This window comes from Diadema setosum, chromosome 11 (genome assembly GCF_964275005.1).
Source record: "Diadema setosum chromosome 11, eeDiaSeto1, whole genome shotgun sequence".
Classification (NCBI taxonomy): domain Eukaryota; kingdom Metazoa; phylum Echinodermata; class Echinoidea; order Diadematoida; family Diadematidae; genus Diadema; species Diadema setosum.
The window spans coordinates 24,927,479-24,951,791 of record NC_092695.1 but is presented as its reverse complement, the minus strand read 5'-3'; the positions used below and the strand labels follow the sequence as shown (position 1 = coordinate 24,951,791).

At 39.2% G+C, this 24,313-nt stretch overlaps 1 protein-coding gene across 1 annotated transcript in view; it reads right to left on the bottom strand.

Annotated features, from left to right (window-relative positions):
* The window catches only part of LOC140234848 (kelch-like protein 8), a 36,505-nt gene extending 12,857 nt beyond the window's left edge, over window positions 1-23,648 (bottom strand). Inside the window, exons 1-3 of the mRNA XM_072314894.1 lie at window positions 23,497-23,648; window positions 5,620-6,388; window positions 2,781-2,982 (exon numbers count right to left, since the gene is read on the bottom strand). Coding sequence (XP_072170995.1) covers window positions 2,781-2,982; window positions 5,620-6,388; window positions 23,497-23,642 — 1,117 coding nt within the window. The 5' untranslated portion in view covers window positions 23,643-23,648. The remainder of the gene's footprint in view (window positions 1-2,780; window positions 2,983-5,619; window positions 6,389-23,496) is intronic.
* Window positions 23,649-24,313: the final 665 nt, after the last annotated feature.

Sequence of the window (24,313 nt, the reverse complement as noted above, 5' to 3'; positions counted from 1 at the left end):
CATGTTAGTTATGTGGAATTGGCGCATTATAAGTACCCCTATATCATCATTATTAAGTCTCCTTGCAAAGGTTTTGTTATAAACTGTTCTTCCTGGAGAAATGGTTAACATCTACTGTCCCAAACACCATCCATCCTTCTCCATAAAAAGAGCTGCATACAAGGCAAATATATTTCACAGAAGAGCACTGTACCTTTAAAATATCATACAGACATTAAAATGGTTGCGCTATACTTGCAAACAAAATTTTCATTATTATTTCAAAGTGGCCTTGCCTGAGATAACTGATACATGAAACTATCCATTATCTAACTTCAAGTGGTTTCCCAGACCTTACAAGGGCTGACACAAAGACTTTGATTAATGAAAGGACTAGTTTTGATACATGTTTTTGTTCTTGATGGCTTTAAGTGGTCCTGTTGGGTACGTCTTTCAGTCAAAACTGAGCAGCCATGCCCGACACTTTCCATTTTAGAATAGCTGCCACTTAACCCATTGAGGATGGACTGATTTTGCTACAACACAAATTTCCCACAGACACTTGTTGGAGTATACTCAGGACTCGTCCTAAACAGGTTAAATGCAGCACATCTGTTTAACAGTATGGAACCTAAAAGCCAAGTTGACATGGATAAATGGCAGAATAAAAAAGATTTAACAGCAGAGAGCAGTTGAGTAGGGCTGCATTTATCTAACTTGAGAGAGAGAATCACGTTTCTAAACGCGTTTGGAATGGTGTTTGCAAACATGGTTTGGAACGCGATTCTTGGGGAGCCGTGTTTATCTATAAAACCATCATACAATCACGATTCCAGTGGTGTCACTGCGCAGCTGCTTTGCGCCGCTTGACCCGGGAAGTAAAGGTCAACTGCATACCACCAAACATGCCTCCTCGGTCACACACAAATAATGGGTATAGAGCACAACTGGAAACAGCTGGGATTTGACCTTGAGATATAAATGTGTTTCTAAACGGCATTGCGTTTATCTACTCACAGAACGGCAATCGTGGTCCCAAACGTGTTTCAAAACGCCCTTTGAAAGGCGTTTCAAAACGGCGTTTCTAAACGCGTGTGAAAACATGGTTGCATTTATCTAACCCCTGAAAATGCCTCAAACGTGTTTAGGATCGTGATTCTGCCTCAGAAAAGTTTTAGATAAATGCAGCCGAGGTCACTTATGCTTCTCTCACTATCACTATTAATCTTGTGTACACTTTAAATGATGTTAATTGATCTTGACCAATTAAACCATGGATTGACCTTTACCCTACTCCAAGATTTTATCATTACTTCTGCCATTCACTATAAAGATTACCATAATAATGGACTTACTGTACCCAGTGGAATTAATGGCTATTGAACGTTTAATGATGTTTGATCATTCCTCAACAGAATTTAAAAGAAAATACATAGGTACATTCAGGGTGATATACATGTACGACATTTAATAGTAACGAACAAATCGACTTGCAATGCACAGCAAACTCACAACGATAATATGACCACAATGTTGTTTTCGGACTCACACAGGACACTGTGTTAAGTGTGACTTCCTGGTAGTCGGAGGGTCGTAACACCTTTTTTATATTCAACTTTTTTTTTTAATAGAAAGTTAACTGTTGCATTTATGTCATTTGTTCACAAGAACTTGTCAGTTGGAGACCATTCCTCTCTAACCCCTGGGTTACAGTCCGTCAGTTGAATGATTGACGACTGCTTATAAATATTTTCCCCACTCAGGGCATAAACTTTTAAACAAGAGGCCCCAGAGAGTGAGAGATTCGTTACAGACACTTGTCAACAAGACAGAACACAAGAGAAACAGGAAAGGAGGGAAATGAATGCCCCGATTGCAGACACCAAGGACAAACGAGGACCGGATGACTTGACACACACAAATGACAGAAAATGAAAAGTAGGTGACATATCGTTGCCAGAATAACCCAGAATAAAAAAAAATTGAAGAGAAAAATCATAGAAAATGATGCACTCGTTTTTAATGTCAAGAAGTGAGGCAGAATGGAAAGCAATATGGGAGAGGGGGAAGGGAGTGGAGAAAAAGTCAGAGAGAAAAATAACTGGATCAACTTGAAATGACAGACAGAATGAAGAGGAAGTTTGAACAACAGAGGGTGCGCAAATTGGATAGCACAGGATGAGGGGAAATATATATGAAAGAATTTTTACTTTATAGACATTCCTTTCATCTGATATTGATGAGTGTTTGTTGATGATAAATTTGCAAGTTCTGTTTACATTGTGTTCTGCTGTCAGAAATGATGAAATATAAATCAATTTTGTTATTTTGTACTGTGGAATGTTGAAAAAATGCACTAGAGTACAACCAAACTGAAATTGAAACTGAAAGAAAAAAAATCACAAGGAAAAGGGAGTATGACTCCCCACCCCCCCCCCCAAAAAAAAAAAAACAAACCTAAATTGAAGGAAATCCATGTAATAGCTGTTTGCAACCCATAATTATATCCAAGACACAAAATAGGCCTATAATCATGTTATCAAGCATGGAGATAGAGCAGGAATGAAATTAAAACAATCTACTGCATGCATGCAAACAACATTTTATCCCACAGGGCATTCCTCCAAATAGGTAACCCTACAGGTCAGCAGCTATTAAAGTGGTGGACAAGAGCTGAGACCAACTACGGAGGGAAGCTGAGGCCGAAACAACAGTCAAAGCTGTTAACAACCAATTGCCATGCCAACCACCAAAAAAAAAGACAACAACAGCAACAACACAATCGACCATGTCTACTGTACCTGCAGTGCTCTTTCTGGACACCAGCCTGCGGCTGTCCTTGACCAGGTTTGCAGCGGGCAGGTCCTGGACCAGCTTGTTGATGGACAGGTGGTAGTTCTTGGCCTCGTCTACCAGGTCCCTGCAGGCGTGGCTCTTCTTGATCAGCTCCTCCCGCTCCACCACCTCCATGAGGAACTTGGCTGGAACCATTGGGAGGCGCACCTGTATCAGAAATGTGTGTCACAGACCACGAGACATGTTGTAACATTTTTTTTTTTAAGGACTTTTTTTTTCTCAGTCTTTAATACTTGTATGTTAATGTGTATCAGCTTTAATGATACTGCAAGATTAAAGATTAAAAGCAACATTCTTTAAATCCAACCAACTGCTATGACTCACTCTCCACCAGCTATCACTATTGCAGGAACATTTGCCAGAACTTGCAACAAAAGGGACTATGAAGATGGTACTTACAACTGTATTGAAAGGAGAAGAAATAGGAGAAAAAATAAGATGATAACTGAGGAGCTACTGGGTCATAGGAGCATACAAAGAGTAGGATTTCAGAATTAATTTACAGCTTTAAAATCTGTCCCAAATGCTGACACCATTTAATACAAATTTGTGGTCATTCATCAAAAAGGCAATTCAGAGATGCTGGAAGCACTGCATGAAAGTGCACTGCACTTCCAGCTCATCATGTAAACCCTTGCTTGCTTTCACTGTTGCATTCAATCAAATTTCCTGAGAAATGGTTGTCATGCATCAATCAAATTTCCTGAGAAATGGTTGTCATTCAAGATGGTATTGGTACTTGGTTCAGATCTTGGCAGGTCACTATCATCCAAGGTGTTTTATAAGAACAAATAGCGAGTAGTCGTCACTCATGCAATGAAACAAGATGTCGCATTCAGTGAAAGATGAGACACTATTCATTTTGACCTTGCCACATTGAATAGAGGATCTCATCTTCCACCTCATGAGAAATCTTGGGCCATTGCACTTGTGATCATTCACTATTTGACTAGTCCTAGGGCTGAACTAATGTCTACTCTTTGGGTTGAACTGAACTTAAGAGTCTTTGAACTGCCACAGTCATTCAACACAATTGCATTTTTGTGTTGAAAGTAAAAGGAATTATACATTGTAACAATTGTTTAACACATCTCGATTACTGGGTGAAATGTACAAAAATCTGATTTCTACTTAAGAACAAAAAATGGGAGACTTGCTAACAACCAATCCTGGAATTTGTCCAGTCTTCAAGGACAAATACATTCAATGTGTACCAGAGTGATATTAGGGGTGGCGTACAGATGTACAAATTCAAGGAAGTTTTGTTTTGGGTTGTTGCCGGGTTTTGGGTTTTGTTGTTGTTGTTGTTGTTGTTTTTTTTGTGTGTGTGTGTGTTGGGGTTTTGTGAGTGTCCCAAATTGTTGGTGTATCATGGCAGGAAAGTAAAGCGAAATTCATTGCCATGTTATCATTTTTTTTTTTACAATCTTATGTTATTTGTGGGTTGTTGTTGTTTTCTTTTTTTTTTCTTTTTTTTGGGGGGGGGGCATACAAGTTGTGGCATAAATTCACTACCCCACAATGAAGTATGACATGTCAGGGGTAAAGAATTTGATCAGTACTTTCCATGAATGCATATTTTCTTCTCTCTTCCTCCATTCCCCTCCCCCTTGGTGTCAATATCCAACTTGGCAGAGAAGGAATATGGCAAAAATGTCCCCGTTATTGAGATATCAGTCTAAGTTATCCAGGACTTGGATGTAAACAACTCGAGATAGCACCACATAGTACGCCACGTGATATAGTCATATTTCCTGACTGAACTAGAATATTCAAAAAAATAATAATAATAATGGCTTGTGTCAAAATGACTTAAATCCAACTCCTGAAGTGCAACAAACCTTAAAACGTGCAACAATACTTGGCAGCGATCCCTATTTCACCTACGAGGGATATCAAGATGTCAAGAACCATATTAAAAGAATTCGTTTTTGATCACTGCACTTGCCAAACATCATCATTATGTTGTATGACCGTGATGGAAAACACCCACAAACGCAGCAAGAAAGGCGGGGGTCTAAGGAAGTTCAGTCAGTGTACTGTCAATTTCTGGCTGGAATGTCACAGAAAAAAAAAATGCTGAATGTCAAACCTTATAGCTGCTCCCATTCCTCAATTGTACATGAATGAGGAGTCACATAGTTCAGGGTTGCAGTCAACCACCTGTCTCTCTTCCCTTTCATCAACCTCCCCCCCCCCCCTCAATTTCTCTTGTCTCTTTCTCCATTTCTCCATCTTCCACTCTCTTTCCTTCTTTGTCTCCTTCATTATCTCCCTCCTCCTCTTTCCCTTCTCCCTCTCTTTCTACATCTGCTAGTTTAACATGAGAAACTTTCAGCTAAAATGGTAAAACAATACTTTTCTTTTGAGCCACAGCAATCATCCCAGTCTGTAATTTCCTGCTGTAGTTACAGAGCTGAACACTGTACATAAACTAAAAAAGAAGACATCGGGGACATGTTTTCTTTCTGAGAGAGATTTCATGATAGATAGGCCTATTTCTTGTGATAGATAGCAAAATATTAGATATACCAAGAATAACAGATCACAGGTTTCCATTATGGTGCTAACTTGACAAATGCTGAACAATTTTGAATTACTGTGCTTACTGTAAATTAAATGTAATGTCGGAACCCCCTTTGGTGCTTAGCAGTCTCACCCACATTGACTTTTGCCATTATGAATGGCAACTCTTCTAGATACATTTGTCATATGATAGCTTAACAATGACAATCGTCAAAGGGTTAATGGTTGACATACAGTCACATCAGTTGAAGTGCTCACCTTTGCCATTAGCTCTGGGAGGTGTTTCTGCCTGTTTGGCAGGTCATGTTTGACCCATCGCATCACAGCATCGTACACCTGGCTCTCCTGCTCAATAACAATGTCTGACGAGCCGATCAGAGTCAGGAGGTGCTGCACGTCGATCACGAAGAACTCGTCCTGGCTGACCACCTCAAGGAAGTGTTCGTAGGTGTAGGAGTCCGCAGCCCCTGACAGGGTGGTGCAGCCATGCTGGTCAGCAAAGGTCCTGACCCCAAGGCAGTTGGAAGGGTGCAGGTGCGACTTCATGAAGTCACTGCATGCTGCAGCCACTACATCCATCTGCAGCAAGGATGCAGCAAAGAGCACCTTCTGGACGTTGTCAACATTGAGCACAATCTTGGACGTGTACATGAACTCTACCAGGGCCTCCAGAGACCTCTCATCAATGTCCTTCACCTCCAGGCTGCTTTGGCGGCTCTCCACCATCTCCGATGTGAACATGGCCCGGAAGTAGGGGCTGCACGCCGCCAGCACCAGCCTGTGACACGTGAATGAGGATCTTCCGCACTTGAGGGTAAAATCGCAGAGCATCCGTGACTTGAAGAGCTGCTGGATGACCCCAAGGGAATCCTTCCATTGCGTCTGACACTGGAAGATGATGGATGAGACCGGAGAGTCGTACATCTGGGGTGTGGTCTCCATCTTGATGTCATACTCCTCTGCTACCGGTCTCTTGGTTGGGGTGCTGGTCTTGCCGGAAATTTCAATGATGATTACTGAATTTGTCCTGAGGGATATACAACAACGAAAAAAAACTTTTGCATCAGATTTTTTTAATGCATCACTTCTACAAAATACCTCACTCAAGGTGTCGAATATAAACAATGCACAGCTCAGGGAATGAGAGATCAAAAAAAAATCATGAATTGTATGACTTATGTACATAAGACAGAGCAAATTTGCCTTTAGGCGGACCTTAATGATTAAACTGATGAAACATTTCAGCTTTGTTTGGTAGGTTCAATCCACAGCAAAGGTCCTGTATTCATATTGGTTTCATACATTATAACCCAACAAGGTTTTGCTCTCAAATATGCATGAAATGGTTACATGAATGGGGAAATCAACATTTAGCATCACAACATTAATCTTTGCAACAATAACCCTGTTTTTCCATAGTTTCACAAGAGGTTTAGTTTGCGCTCTCAAAGGTTGCCAATAAATGCAGTGTTCCTTTGCAAATTCTGAAAGACTGAAGTCAAACAGTTAATTCCAATAAGCTGGTAGATGGTACACTCGAGCAACTCTACATAATGACCCACAAGAAGAGTCTTTTATCAACTTCAAAATTCATCTGTTTCAACAACTTGCATTTCAATACCTAGGAATCCAGTTTTATACATGCATGCACGTATGTACACAGAAATTCCTATGTGTATGCCTTTATGACAACAAAAAGAATTTCCTAAATGGACAATAAATTAATCTAAATGAATGAATGAAAGAATGAGTGAATGATGAATGAATGAATGAATGAATGAATGAATGAATGAATGAATGAATGAATGAATGAATGAATGAATGAATGAATGAATGAATGAATGAATGAATGAATGCAGGACTTGCTTCTATGCTGGGCATGCCACTGCCAAGTCTTCTGGAGTTTTATAGGAACAACCAACAGTTGTTATAAAAGGTACACAGACAAAACCTGAATGTGTACACATGTGTACAATGTAAGTGCACTATTCTGTTGTAGATTCTGTCATGCCTTCTTTACACAAACTTTCATTATATTTTGTTTTCTGTGAAGATTGACAAATATACTTTCATTGATCCCACAGCATCCAAAAACCAAACTTGGAAACTCAATGTTTTCTCTATCATTAACAAGATATGGCTAGCAATGTTTGAGCATGTTGCAAGCTCAGAATCCAAGAATATTGCAGAAATTGTATGTGCGCGGAAAGCACATCAAGAGCATGTGTAGTATGCAATATTTTGTAGCTTATCTCTCTTTGTGCTGCTTACATTTAATGTTCTCTCTCATGTTTTGCACAAAAATATCTAAATACTTGGTCAGGCAGTTTGATGTTTCTTATGTTTTGTACATGTTTGAATGTACCATTGATTTTGAGCTAGCTGCAAACTCTTGAGGACGTTGCATTGCAAACTCTTGAGGACGTTGCATAGCATATTGCTGGCTTTTGAGGATGTTGCACAAAAATTTCAGCATGTTGCAGTGATATGCTGAAACCCCTTGTAGAGCACCCTCTGGGTGTACAATTATTGTAGAACACAATGTGAAGAAAAATATTGAACTTGTTTTTCTCCACATTTTTACTCATTTTTTTTTTTCAAAACATAATATACTATACTCCAACAATAATAGAATGAATGAATAAACAGAACATGAAGAGCAGTTATGAAAGCTTGTGTACACAACAAGGCAACTACTTGTGTAACCATAAATATCAGGTGGGCAAAGGTTACAGTTGTATTTATGAACTCAACATAGTATCATGAGCCATCATTTTCAGGGTTTAGTGACTCACTGTCTTCACTGAATGATCATCAATCACAAATTCATTAACGAAGTAACTTCTTCCACAATTCTGAACATACAGTGAGATGCACAAACTATTTGAAAGCAATGAAAAGTGCAAGATTGAAAAAGCGCACATGATGAATGATTACTGTATACGCTGAATATTTCGTGAGTTGGGCGCTGTTCATGAATTTAAAAATGCATGAAAACATAACTCTGATCCTGACATGAACGTGACGTGCACACATTTCTCTGTTGGGTACTGTACTCTACAATCGCAAAATGAACCACTGGTGAAATTATCGGGAAGTACTGATTCGCGAAAAATTAGACTCACTAAAAACATGGCATATTTGTACAGTAACTGCTACCAGCATCCATATCTGTATACCTTGTAAACATCCTTTTTGCTGAAGCAGTCACTCACATGAGTGTATTGTACTATTATACCTATACCTTCCTTTTTTGCTTTTGTTCATTTTTTTTCTTGTATTTGGCAATACCCAATTGGCTAACAGCCACCATAGCCTCTACCTTTTTCAATATCTTGCACTATTTCTGATTCAACGTATACTTGTCTTCATCTTGCTATTCTACACTGGCATATTGATATGTCTTTGACCTTGACAATGATTTGGAATATATACGTGTATAGTAGACTCTCACCAACATCCACAGCATACAATTTCTGTGCAGAAAGTATATACTTATGTACCTGTACTTTTTCTATCACCGAGCTTTCACCAAGTGGTTATGAGACAAATTACTTTATATTTTCTGTAAGAAATAAAAAGAAATTGTTACATTTTAGCCAATTTTGTCAATTTCTAAAGCAAGCGAAAAAAGTAAAAGAATGTATGTCTAAGAAAACTTAAAGTTTTGTACTTAATATCAGTTGGAATCACATTTACATTATTTAGTTGTTTCGCAGTTGCCTGTAAAATTTTGATCATTTGTCTTTACGTATTATATGTGACATTTATTTTGTACCTGAATGTTTATGTGAATAAAATTTCTTTGTGAAAAAAAAAAAGTGGTTATGAGACTTTCATAACTGTCTAGTGGTTCTGTGGAAAAGACATTTAAATACATCAGCTTGTTCACATCATAATATGCTGTACCGTATTTTGTGAAGACATACAACCTACAGTGTACAAGACACAATTTGCAATTGTTTTAAATATGATTTACAAATTGTACCTGAGCTGGAGTTGTAGAAAGTTGCAGCAATGGAAGAAAACTGATTTATATAGACATTCTTGCTCCTACTAAAGTGCTACAACCATATCTATGAAAAATCATAGCACTGCATGTCAACTGCTTAACATATGCTTTTTAAATGGTAATACAGGTTAAACATTGATAATACATTTGTATCAATTCTAAAACAGACTATCAAAATAACAGTGTCATAGCACAACAGCCGCAATAAATTAATACACTGTCATTACATACTACGTACCGCTTCCTGTGAGGAACATTCATCCTTTCTGCTCCGTTTCTAGAGGAAGGCATTTTTAATAGAAAGAAGCAACCTCTTGATCAGCTTGCTGCTGTAGTAATTGGGTGCGAAGAGTTTAAGGGCTCCCGGCAAACTGAACCGTTAGTTGCCATTCGTGCCAAATGGTCATCACGTCTCTTCAGGTCGACGCCACACCGAACAAAGACTTACACAGAATTTGCAACTCTTGCTGGCAGCAGCTGAATCAGTCACTACTTGATGGAATAGCAAATTTGATATTTGATCTGGCCATTAAACTGTAGAATCACACAACGATACACGTAGTTGATACCACAGATGGCGAGATGCATGGCAATCGAGCCTTACCACCAAGGCTACGGCATCAAGCATTGAAAAACCTTGAATACAGGCTGGATACTTATGATGCTTTTCCCATATGTCTTGGTGTTCAAAATTGTCATTGTTGTTATCCTTGTTTTTCATTCAATCAGTATCGCATGCCCTACTCTTGAAGTTGAGGACTGAGTCCTACCATGCATTAGTCACACTGGTATCATTAACCTTTATCTTATCTTTACACAAAGGTTTTGTTTTTTTCCTCTCCCCCCCCCCTTAAAAACAAAACAAAACAAAACAAAAAACAAACTTGTTTGCAAACGTGTGATTCGTGAAAAATATCTGGCATATTTTCCACAAGAATTATGCTTCAAAAATTTGTCTGTTTATATGCTTATTTTGTAAAACTACAATCAGCAGACATAGCCTATATAATGCACATGCTGCTTCGAGTCCCCGGACTACTGTACATCAAAAAAACAAAACCAAAACAACTACAACAACAGAGGGCACAGATGTGATTCTCTTGAAAAGCCATTCGTATTGAGGCTCCCAATACGAGAATATTTTCCAATCTTGCCTTTTTACACAATAAGACATCAGCCACTCAAAAATATCAGATCAGAAGACTGTTACATAAATACAGTAAAGAGAAAACATCACTTGAGGTACCAAAGTGGAGCATGAAAATGGCATTCTTTGATGTATCTTTATGAAAGTTCAACACATCAATCACTATGAAGAGCACTTGCAAAACTATGTGTCAGTCAATACGAATACTCATTCTTAGAATTAGAATAAATGACTTAAAGAAAAAAGTTTCAATCAAAGCATCTGGAGCATGTTGTAACTATCATCTTACCGCTTCATTTTGCAGTGATTTCAAAGAACTGAAGAAATGCAACTACCATGTACATGTACATCCAGTGTCTCACCAACTTTATACAGTAAAATTGCACTTAACACAAAGACAAAACCAGGACAAGCAGTGTTCCATCAGCTCCCAACTTGAGTATACAAATTGGCTCCAATTATACCAGTCCTCTTCACGAGATGCCCCAGATGGAGCAGTCTCTGATCTACAGGAGATGATGGCTGTGACAACTTTCCAGCCAAAAACCTCCCCAGGACTAAAAGAATAGTACTTTCTCAGCGTACAAATGTTGTATGTCACTCCCTCAGCACCAGCACTTATATCAATGTAACATCAGACTGCTTCTGAAGTGTCCTATTCGACTTTCAGACCTTTTTTCAGAGATGCGAATGTGCAATTTTCTCATCCTCTGCCACATACACTTGTAGAGCAGTATCTTACTCACAGATCCAGATGTTCTCTCCTTCAAGCAGTCCACTCAACTATTCTTTGGAGAGATGCAATTCATTAACCTGTAGCTGTTCATGTTTTCTTTCCATTCTGTTATATTTTTTTTCTCCCTCTCTTTCTATCTTATAAAACTGTTGACAATTTTCTCGTGATTCAACTGCTGGTTTGAGCCGCGTTGACACCACAGAAGTTTCACATCACAACAGATTGTTCAGAATGCCAGGGAAAGCAGAAAAGGAAGTTGGCGGTGATAGACAACGCTGGTACTGTTACACTCCCGATAACCCCAAAGCAGTATTTTTTGCATTCCCCCATGCACAAAATGGAGGTAACCTGCCCTTCAAACAGAAGAAATCTGTTAACGTCTTCCTGGTAACTGCAATTACTCACAGAGCAAGGTTAGGTTATCTCACAAACAGATCCACAGGATATATTGGATTTTCTTTGTTTTTTCCTCACAACATGACCGGAAAGAGAACTCTTCTGAGGTCAATGACAAGTCCAATGACATGGCACACATCGCTTTAAACAAATAAAAGATTCTGCTGGGTGGGTACGGGTACACATGAATGTGGTGGCACTTATTCTATTCTCCGAAACAAGTCATCTTCGCACCGCAAGTAGGCATTGGATTTCAGATTCTCAGCTGGCATTAATATAAGAAGTATATGTGTGGTGCATCCAAAAGTCACGGCTTAAGACTGAAGTACAGCAGGTCTACCAGCACAAAGCAGAGAAAATGGCTCAAACTACCCCTATGTCAAGATCATCCAGATATGACTTTGGGAGCCTCGCTGATTCAAGCTATAGAGTTCATTGCCCAGTGTCACACAAATGACAGATCTCGGTCGGGTACATGACTAACAACTTGAGAAAAGAAGGTAATGATTTTGGGTATGGCTTTCTAGGTAAGATACCACAACCGGTCTTCCATCAGCTCACGGGTACATCAAGAGGTGACAGCATTATGTAATCTAACACACCCTTGTCCTATAAGATGGAGCATAGAAAAGGGCAGGAGGTTTCTCACACCCCTATTTGGAGTATCAACACCCTCAGGGTGATCAACATCCTCAGGGTGATGCTGTCCAGCCAAACATTGAGAGGGTGCGGACGAATACCATGAGCGATCCGATTGAAAGCCTTCGTCAGAGAATAGCTAGACAAACCCTTGCATCGAGGCCTTGCCACTCACAACGAAAAAGGACTTTCCACTCACGATGCAAGTTCACCAGGGTATGGCCAGAAACTAAAATATCAAATGGCGGTATCCTTTTCTCACCGATTGTTGATACACAACTGAAAGGAATATCAAATCATTTTGGAAGGCCAAGACAGGAAGGCATGAAACCTGATGAATTTTGATAAGAACACTTCCTCCTCCACTATGAGAGAAGGCTGGCTGTATCTGTATCATAAGTACACTAGGTAGAGTTCATTACAGACAGGAAGTAGGCCATTTTCTCATATTGACAGAAGTTAAAGTAAAGAGGCTAAAAAATTAATAATTGCTATAAACAGATTTTATACCCATACCCCCCCCCCCCCCCCGAAAAAAAAAAAAAATCCTGCATTTTAAAGCAGCTTATATCATGGCAGCAAACTGATAAAAGGATCCCATTTTGGAATATGTTGAACATGCTCATGGAACGAAAATGATCCCACTGGAAAATCAAAATGGATCAAGTTATACATGCATGTACCTCTAGTTCATGAGAATGGAGGGATATTTTTGCTGCCTTCAACAAGAACTGATACTTTGAACAAAGTCATCAGGTGACTAAAGCTGTAACACTGTTTTCCTTCCAATTCAAAAATTGGCCAGTAGTTCAATGCCTGTGTGTGTGGATTCCCCACCCTACCAGCTGCTCAGATGAAGAGCACACATTGTAGTAAGCAAATAATCAACGTTGGTGAAGGTGATGGGACAAACTATCACTTCCGAGGCGATCTGGATGTTATCTTTCCGAAGCGCAGCTGAGGAAAGATAACGTACACATTCAGATCACCGAGGAAGTGATAGTTTGTCTCATTGCCTGAAAATATAAGTTGATTATTTGCTTTATATTCCACATCTAGGGTCCTAGATATTCCCATTTTATTCCACATCTGAAACCGTTTTAGCTGTCTTAGGGTATCCCCAGGGCTTAGGCTACGTAGTTTACTTTATGACGTATGCGCGTAGATGACAAAACGACAAATTTGCTCCGTGCCCTGCGCTTGGCACCGAAATAAAAGTGCGTAGCACTGTGGTCTATCACTTGACCCAGGTCAAATGATAGACCACAGTGCAATGCACTTTCATTTCGCACGTACTAGTACTCAAAATTGTAAGTTATATCACGCGTGTGTGGACCAAGAGATCAGCGAAACAAAATGACTATCATCATAGAGTGTAACGAACTTTTCTTCTCAGGTGATGTGATGGGCAAAACTACGTTTTATCACGTGATCAGCTCTTGACCAATCCTATAGCAAGATTCTTAGTATGTGGAATATAATTGTCTATATATATGAAAAAGCAATCATTGGTATTGATTATCACTGATAAACCCTTGAAGAAAGTTTGTAAACTACAATAAAACCTACTGTACAGTCAGGCATTTAACAGAAATTAGGAAATGACCACTTTCTGTCCTACAGAGTTTTAACAAGTCATATCCTATAAAGCAGATTACCAAGAAATCAATCTGTATTTGCAAATCAAGCAGGCACATCCATGGTTGGTGCCACACTGCACTTTTGTGGGCACTACAGCTATATGTCTGTGTCCTATTATTTGAATTTAAAACCTTAATCTAAAAACAAATTTGCATCTTACCTCAGTTCGCGAAGCTCCATAAATCTCTGTCTATTCATTGCTCAGATGTTTTTGTCTCTGTCAAGAGTATACCCTCTCTCTTGTGCAAGGTATTCATACATGTATGTATGCAAGGCAATTAGGCCTCTTGGGAGAAAAAAGAAATGAAACAAATAGGCCTATAATGTGATATTCCAACCATCATACACTGTAGAACCATTAGTTAGGTTCACACGCTGTTCCTAAACTTTAAGTTTAGGTCGAAAACTTACAATATGTAACTCTTGATGATTAGCTTGTAGTTTAGCACCATGTGGACGCACTCGAAAGTTAGCAATCTTAAATTTTAGTCGATGATTAGAACCATGAGACATCTTACGGTTTAGGCTCTCTCCATGAGCCACGAGGGGTCCCAACTCGTAGTTTTGCTCTGGGTGGACACAATAATCAACAACCTTTGAGTTAGTATGAACCTCGCTTCTTGTTCGCATCCGGGTCAACCTCCAGCTGCGCTATTTTGTATGGGCATTTAAGGGCATCTAGCAAAGACTGCACCGCCAGTGTAATCATCGCGTGGTATTCGCTTTTAAGTTGTAACTTAACGTTTGGGTGCACATGTGAACCCGCAGTGGAGCTAATCATCGACAGTTTAGTTTTCGACCTAAACTTCAACTTTGGCAACTGCGTGTGAACATTTAACTATAATCTTAATTTGAAACTTACATTGTACATTATATACATTGTACATTGCATGTCACTGATGAGAGTGAAAGACTTAAATAACAGAGTTTGATGCTGATCTACATGCAGTTGCATGGCAGCACATGATTCATTACTATCATTACATCACCCTTACCACTTCTATAGAAAGCTCATGGATCATGTCAGTGTTGACAATTATTACATTTAATTGTATAGTCTTGGAGATAAACTAGACCCTTTATACAACTGCAGTGAAGCCATGACACTACACATGTACCATCAGTCTACAGTGCTGAGAATTGGGATTAATGAAATGGGACAAGTTCAATAAGACTAACTGGATGTTTTAGACTTTTATAGAGGCATATTTTCACGTACCGTACCATTATTCTCTCTGTAATAAACAGTCTATGCCAGTGTCTACATAATCAAAAACCTGGCTAAGCCCCCCCCCCCCCCCCCCCCCCGCACCAACCATACACACACACATAAATACAATGTATGTTCCTTCATATCATCCACTGCATCTACAGGTAAGATACTTTTTATAGACATCAATGAAGCTACAGTAAGACAGAGCCAAATAAGTTTTACATCTAAATTGAATATAAGGAGGTGGAGCCCCCTCCCTCATCGAATGGTTCCATGACATTACCGATCCTGCAACGATTGCTCCCATGAAATATCTGCACGCTGAGTCAAACATAAATTCTACCTGCAAACAAAACTCTAACCCCGATTCTGATCTTCACATCAAACTAAACCCTATCACAACCCTAACTCAGGGAGGTGGGAAGAACTCTTCTCACCTCCCTGGAGAAAATAGGAATTAACTTAAGATCAGAGCAATTGTCGCACGAGCAAATGCCGTGTCACCGATCGAATATATGTACAGCCCATACAGTACCTGAATCAGTGTTCTTGAAGCTGAGTTTCGCCGACTACACTGTACAACGAAATGTAATTCACACAATGCGACTACACTCCCCATGCACAACACAAATAAGCCACTGGAAAGAGAAACATCAGGGATGAATCAATCATTGCAGCTCAAATTCAAATAACACAGAGAAGAAATACAAACATAAAAGAGGACAATGTAAGCATGGCACCACCTGCAAAATAATCACTGCAAGTGAGAGGTATGGTAGACCATTGAGGCAAACGCATCAACCTCAACAAATGCCACAATGTCCCAGTATTTTCACAGTCAAAAATTATTTTCACTCGTTTTGCATTACTGAAACTGTCTTTGAGCTGTTGTACAGTGCATATTGTATATATCACATTCTATTGTTTTGTATGAAGCACTGTTGTCTCAAACATGATGAACTTCGATAAAATGTGACTCCACCAAATCAATACTGCATCTTCTAGGTGATTTTTGTCCTCAGTTTAGTATATATAGAAGATAGAGAAAAATCAGTCAATATTTCAGCACTAATTTACTTTACATGTAAGTAAACTGCTTCAAACACTGCTGAAACATTTGGTACTAGAGTGCCCACTAAAACCTGTATAAATCTTATTTGCAGTGTGGATTTTTGGTGTTGTCACTGTTGTTGTGCCAGGAAATCTATGCATCATATCACAGCAATGATGAAACAGGTAGAGTAGGCCTACAGTTGTTACATGAAGGCCTATAGGCCCTAATCACAGTTACGTGTCACAATACGGGATAAACAGAAATTGCTTTAATATGTTTGTCCATTTCAATTGTGTGTGTGGAATACTGAATATACAAAACTCTTCAAAATGTACAGTTGTACGTTTACGACAAATAGTATATCGCAATTTAATTACAACCTTTTGTGCGCTTCCTTTAGCTCATTTAACTAAAATGAAATGAAATGAAACTCTTTCAAGACTGAGACAAACTACAAGTACACAGGTCATACACCACATTGTTTAATGTAAACAGAGCAATGGATATATAACAATAACTTTCAGCAACGGAAATGAAAACGTGAACAACAAAACTTGCCTTGGTGTTCCAGAGAGACTGAGTTTTTAACCTTCATATTTTTGAATAGTTGTTTCGAATCTACTGTAGTTGTCCCTTTCCAACAGCGCCCAAGAACATTATTACAGGAGAAAGAAGGAGAAAGAAGGGAGAAATGGGCATCTGTCTCTGATAAACCAGAGTATTGACATCCAGACAGCAGCAGACAGTTTAATCAGAACAAACAATGCGGCAGATTAGATTTTATACCACCCTGGACTCTCAGGAGAAATCCAAAGTCAAAGCGTGCAAGGCCAAGAACGAAGAAAAAAAAAAAGTTCTGCTTTTCCCCTTCCCCCCTTCTTTTTTACTTCATTCTTTTTCTACCTAATCCATACTGTACTTGGCAGGAATTGTGGGAACAATGTGAGCATGTACGATAAGTAGGTCATGTTAGCAAGATGGCTGCAAGGGCGCGGCACAGTATTCAGTTTCAAGGACTTGCTCTATACAAACCAGCTTGGGAAAGACAAATACGTCAACTCATTTGATCACTCACACTCTTGTTTGAACATTCAGACCATTCTGGCGGAGGAAGTACATTAGTATGTTTGAGTAGGGAAATGTACCTTTGTACAAGGGTCGATGAAAAAAAAAAACCTGAAATATCCTCTTCTCACTACAACCAAGAAATGCAGACATGGTCAGTATAAAAGACATTGATTTTGTTTTCTGCCATGCAATAATGCTTGGTGTTTACTTTGAAACATCAGCACCCTAGCATGAATGCTACAAACATAAACTTAATTATTACCAATCACATAAAGACGAAAAGCAAACATGACATTACAAGCATGTAATAGCCTTTAAATGATGGGAACTGAATAATATCTGGAGTGGCTGAGAAACAGTCTTTCAGGTCACTTTCAGTATGACGAGACTTTCACCTGCTAAAACAGGTAGCATGACTGAAATATTCATCCATTCTGAAAAGTCTTGTATGTTGTAGGAAGAGGTTCTACATTGCTTAAGGGAGTTGTCTCTACACATCCCTGATTGTGTAAAGACCTAATCAATATCATCAGGAAAAATAGATAAATCACAGCTCTCAAACTTGCATGTCAACCAACTTTACCTCTTCTTGAGTGTGTTTACTACTGCCCTCCCCCACCCCACCCCTCAAAAAAAAAAATGATCTCATAGCAATTTAGCATGTTGATATGTCCAACATCACAATCTACAAATATTCTAATCAAATTACTACTGACACATGTATCAACAAGTACAATCACAAATGGCCTTCAAACAGATGGGGGGGGGGGGGGGACTCTCCTTGGGGGAAAGAATGCCAGAGGATTTGGGTCAAGTGGAGGGAAATGACCTGTAGTGCAATGCTGACCCTCTGTCTCTGTACACATGGTACATGGGAGGGGGTGTGGCAAGTAGTTGGAATGAAATTACGGTACATACTTCAATCCCCATGACATCTTACCCCATGTGGAGGTACTGGAAAAAGAATACACACAGCATTACAAAACAAAATCATATACAGTACTGGTACCCACACACACAGCAGAACAATACAAAATGTGCTGATCATTATCAACAGAGAGCACATTTCTCAGCAATCAGCAGGTCACATGCTCTGACAGTTTAACTCAGCACCAAAAAGAATACGTAGTATATATTTAGCTCTCAAGCTCTCAAGCTCTCAAGCTCGTACATGTCTCCATTTCAATAGTTTAAAGGTACACATAGTACACATACAATTGTAAAAGTACCAAGCTGCACGAAGTAAAATCTATAAAATGAAAGCATCCTAAAAAAAAAAAAAAAAAAAAAAAAAAAAATGACAACTAATGTTCGAGTCAGAGTCTTACAAAGAGGTGCCTAGTTAAAGGTCCAGTATACCTTTGGGAGCAGTGATTTCAAAAATGTTCAAGATATCACATTTAATGCATATGTGTAGGTCTGTTGTATCATAAAACATCCTACCATATGAAATATTTGCCATAAAACCTAAAATATAAGGAGATATCAGGATTTTTCTCAATAAACCGTAACTGTATACGGTTTAGTCTGGAAACATTTTTTATTATAACTATTGTTCACATTTTGTGTATTTAACAACACTTAACATCCATTATACGGATTCAAATTTTGACAGTGGTTGTTTCTATCCCTAACTCACATTTTAGAACTATTTTAAAGCACTAATGCTTTCATCTGCAAATGGTAAATTATGCCTTTAAGACCCAATCATTACTCAAGAAAACATCTGAGCACAAAACATCAATACACTGTATGCCTGTAGACACATTGCTTGCAGCTATGCAATCTCACTGTTGGGCTAATTACAAATGGCACTTGTCTGGTATACAGTGTGAGGACCTTACCGAAAATGCCCATTCAGCACATGAGGAAAAATACTCTTTTTTGTTTCTTGTTTCAGTCTTTCTTTTTGTATATTCAGCCAGATGTTTGGCACTTGTCACATTATTCACATGCCACCTCATAAACCACCTGTTAGTCCTCACTCACAACCACTGTGTTTGATATTGGAAGGCTTCCAAAACCAGGATAATGCACCTTTAAGACCCCTTCACAGCATCTGGCCGGATATTCGTTTAATACATCAACCGCACATGTGCTGGTGATTAGTAATCATTGCTCCTGCAAAGAAGGCATCACATTGGAAGGTCCAGAGGACAAATCTAATGCCCCTGTTTCTCACAAAATTTGATTGTAAATTTCCAGCCTGGGACCTTCATCAATTCTCCATTATTCTAGGCTACGGGTTGCACTGGCCGACACAAACGAAACCTCAGAGCCAAGCTGTTGTGACGCTCCTAAATTTACTTTCATATTCAAATGAAGAATACTGTAATCCAAACTCATTTGAACATTCTGATTGAATTGGTTTTGAGTAGCTATTTCACACTTTTTTCTATGATAATGCTTTACAGACTTTGCAGCACAAAGTTTTTCACACATTAAAACTTTGACTAAGCTTCAAAAGTTCAGTATATTGGTTCTGTTGCATCACGTAGACACAGTGTGCATGAATCCTTGCCGTTGAAAACATGGATACACTGTACTGCAATTGCACATACATACAATTGTTTTGCAAATTTACAAAAATGTGGCAAATCATGGTACTAATATATTTCTATCCTAATTTTTGTCAAACATGCTGTGTAGTACATGTTTTGCATGACATACATCTACAATGTACTACAGTAAACAGGTGTAGTGAATGTTAAAAACAAATGCTGAACTGAAAAATAGAACTGTCAAAAAATAAAAACTGTCAGAAATAAAAACTGCTTAACCGTCTGGCTGGCAGTACTGTATATTTTAATTACGTCAAATGAGACATCTCCTGCGCACCCTAAACTTTGTCATTTTGCTCAGGCGACATTGACATCATCTGTATCATCTTTTTCTTTATGTAAAGCTTATAGGAACTGCATAAAATGCACACAAGCATACAAAATTTGAACAAAAGCTGAACTGATAATTGTTGTTGTTTTAAAGAACGAAAGGAGAGAGAAAATGGGGCCCTATACAAATAATTTGCCCCAGACAGCACTTAACATAAAACAAACATTATAAATCTTATAGAGATCTCTATATAAACAAGAATATTAATATATACCAAGTCTCCACGAGGGAGCTCATATTGTCTCCACAAGGGAGCTCATATTATCTCCAGAAAGAAGCTCATTAAGTCTCCACGAGGGAGCTCATATTGTCTCCATAAAGGAGCTCATTACGTCTCCACGAGGGAGCTCATATGATATTGATGAATACCTCATATTCTTCAAACAAACTCAAATAACTACACAATACACGCGCGCGTGTACCGCACACTAACTCATCCACGTGCACACACTCAAACACACACACATACACCTCCAACCACGCACACACATACCAATATCATGGTTCAACCCAATGTAATATACGGTATTTAGATAGAGCACACACACAATGATATGTTTTAGAAAATAGATAAGATTACTATGGCTGTATCATTATTTCGAGAAACAAAATAAAAAAGAGAAAAAAAAAAATGATAATTTTCAACAATTGCAGAATGCCCCACAGTGTTCATACTGTATGTATTATGCAATGCCCCATGACAAGTTCTAAACATTAAACTTTTGGACATATCACTCTATTAAGAATGGAAATTCAACTCGCCACAGTAAACACAGAAATATGTAACATAATCCCATGTAATTGTATCGAAAGTGGGCAATAGCTAATTTCTTTTTTTCATAAGTGATCTTTCTCAATCCTGTTAAGCCACTGGCAAATGTATACTCTGCAATTGTACTGAAATCTGATCTGCAGAGAAGAACAGATTATTTTTAGCACAAGCAAGTAAGCAAATTTGAATGGCAAATGAGGAAACATGTGACATTCAAAATTTTTTGAAAAGAAAAAAAAGAAGGTTGCCCTGTACATTTTTGAAATTTACTTTCTCAGGTTACTGAGGGTATATGCTGGGTGCTGTACGTGTATATCACCGTCAACTTCTGACATCCTGTGTTCACACTTGGTCCTGCATCAGTCAGGAGAGATCTTTTTTTCCTCTCTTTTCTTTTCTTTTCACGACTAACCATGGATTAACCATCCACACTACTACATATACACATTGTATTTCGTCTCTACCAGAGCTGTGGGGGCAATCAGCGGTTGGGGCGAGCGCATGCACACATTTGATGAATATAGCTGGTCACTATCAATTATGAGCTCACGGTCACTCTCCCCTCCAAATACCAGAATATGACCTTTTTAGACCTTTTGATGACCTGTGGGAGAGAAATATCTGTAGTTCCTTTCACACATGTGCAGGTTGCACATTGTCCTTTTTTTTCCAAAACTTTCTTTTGCTCTGTCAACCTTTGATTCATTCATTTAACATTTTCAATAGAAATACATAAAAAACGAAATTCAGAAAAATACAGCATATCAATCGTTACGCTGTATTTACACAGCATTTGTGTTACCAATAGCTATTTAATAGTCAAGAAGCAGTGCTGTATTTAAAAAAAGAAAAGAAAAATAGTAATAGTACCGTGACCAAATAAATTAATCTAGATCTATCATTCCACTGCACTCATTTTGAATGGATATCATTCATTAATAAATCATTCATAGACATTTTAGGTGTAACACTGTACATAACTGCTCTAATCTTCTACAGTAGGTACCTACCTGCAACAGGATACTTGCTACAAACACATTTGCCCGCTCGTCGGGCTGCGGAAACTACAGCTACTGGTGTATGTCTCACTGTCTGGCAAATAAAATGAATGGAAAATTGAATTGCTTTGATATCAAAAGTACCGGTATGTTGCTATTGCCAAAAAAAAAAAAAAAAAAAAAAAATGCCTTTTCTGATTCAGCCAGTGCAAGTGGGAGAAATATCAAACTTTCTTTGTTTGTTTTGTCAAAATGCCCTGTCTAATGTACAAACTTGATCAGGGGAATGTCAAATACCAGCACATTCATCCAAATGTACACTGTCACTGTAATAATTATCAATCATTTTGTGACACTCTCTGTTGTTAGTGTGACTATGTACGACTATGAGTGTGAGGATGGCTATCCGGCTAGGACAGTACTGTTTGGTGTGGAAAGAGTTGATTTTGAGATGCAAGCCAAATCATCATTAGCCTTTAAACAAGGCGACTCGCTCTGCGTGCCCCCATATAGCGCGTTTACCCCACAAACCTGTTGGCCGGCGAGTAGAGCGAGCCGCCTTTATCCACTCGTTCAGGAATGTGTACTTTTGTCGTTGTTGTTGCTTTATATTCTTTGACAAATTTGCGTACAAATTTGACGCAGAAAATACACACGGCACCAAGGCAAGCCGCGCGCGCTTGCTAACAAATTTATATTCTTTGACAAATTTGCATACAAATTTGTTAGCAAGCGCGCGCGGCTTGCCTTGGTGCCGTGTGTATTTTCTGCGTCAAATTTGTACGCAAATTTGTCAAAGAATATAAAGCAACAACAACGACAAAAGTACACATCCCTGAACGAGTGGATAAAGGCGGCTCGCTCCACTCGCCGGCCAACAGGTTTGTGGGGTAAACGCGCTATACGGGGGCACGCAGAGCGAGTCGCCTTGTTTAAAGGCTAAATCATCATGGGCAGCTGGCATGTGAACATCCTTTTGGAATTGACAACAATGTTCCCTTTATCATGTTTGTATCACACGTAATATGTTCATGTTGTTGGTAAAAATAAGCCTGGTTCCAGTTCACTACACCTGCCAAGAATAGTGGGGTTTTGATGGGACGATGATTTGGGGAAGGGTACCCAGTATGAAAATCATCCCGATATAAAAAGCGAGATCTACGTTCTCGCTTTCCTATCGTGATATACAGCGCAGCGCAGCTCGGTTCAGGGAGTTCACATGCACACAAACACCCTTGTGAACTACGAACCAAAACAATAACACGGTGCGCCTGCCCATGGGAACACAGCACACTACATTCTAACAGACCGAGACTGAGAGGCAAAGGCCTTATGAATGAATGGATAACGCCGTGCATTTCCTTACAGTGTACCCGAACCTGCCCGTACCCTTTTCCGCAGCCAGCGCTAACCGGCACTGTGTAAACGCGCGTGTAAAGCGAAGGGGCTGATCATGCAAACACGAATGTTGCAAGAACATCACTTATATCAGCCTCAAGTAAATAAGATGCAGTGTTATCTTGTGCACTGTAAGTAGAAAAACAAAGAGCTTGACTTAGGTACGTACCCGTCATCGTCTGAGTAGGAATTTCTGTCTTCATCATCATCGTTGTTATCGGGTGGCCCGTAGACTTGCGGACGAGGCATGTACGCACGGCGATAGAAATCCTCATAGTGCTCCTTAACTTTCTTAAATAATTTCACCATTGTCATTTCCAGAATCACAACTCTGGAAGAATCAATTCTTATGTTACAGCAAAAATGTGCTGTAGTGTTTTATTTTGCCAATATTTATATACCTCTGCAGGTTTTCACATCAAATATAAAGTGATAACATGCTATGAGCAGATAGGCAACAAATGTCTCTCAATAATATTTCATTATCCTGCGCGGTCTTTTTCACTCGATCCTTCCGTACTCCACACACTGAACAAACGGGGACTAGGCGGAGCGACTGAATGAACTCTACCGTCAGAGGTCACAGTCGTTGTGACTGTGTTTACCCACCGAAGAAAACTTGGCATGCGTTCAATGTCCTCCAATCCAAAACTGACGGAGCAGGGCATGCCCCGTATGTTACCTTCTTGGTGCCTAAACTGCTTCTGACACGTATTCGGTTGTAAGCTATCAATTTAAAGACGTCTTGCTCCACTGGAGTTCTGGAGGTACTCATCGCACCGAGTGCAGAGGAGGGAACCAGACCACTTGTCACGCCCCTCACTAGTCCCCCCCCCCCCCAAAAAAAAAAAAAAAAAAAAAACTCCGGCTGACTGGATACGCCCCTCTGAAAGGATTTCATCAATTCATCAAACTGTCTAGGTACACCTAGGCATACGCACCTAACAGTTTGTGTTTTAATTTTTGGGTATTTATTTTTCCTTCCA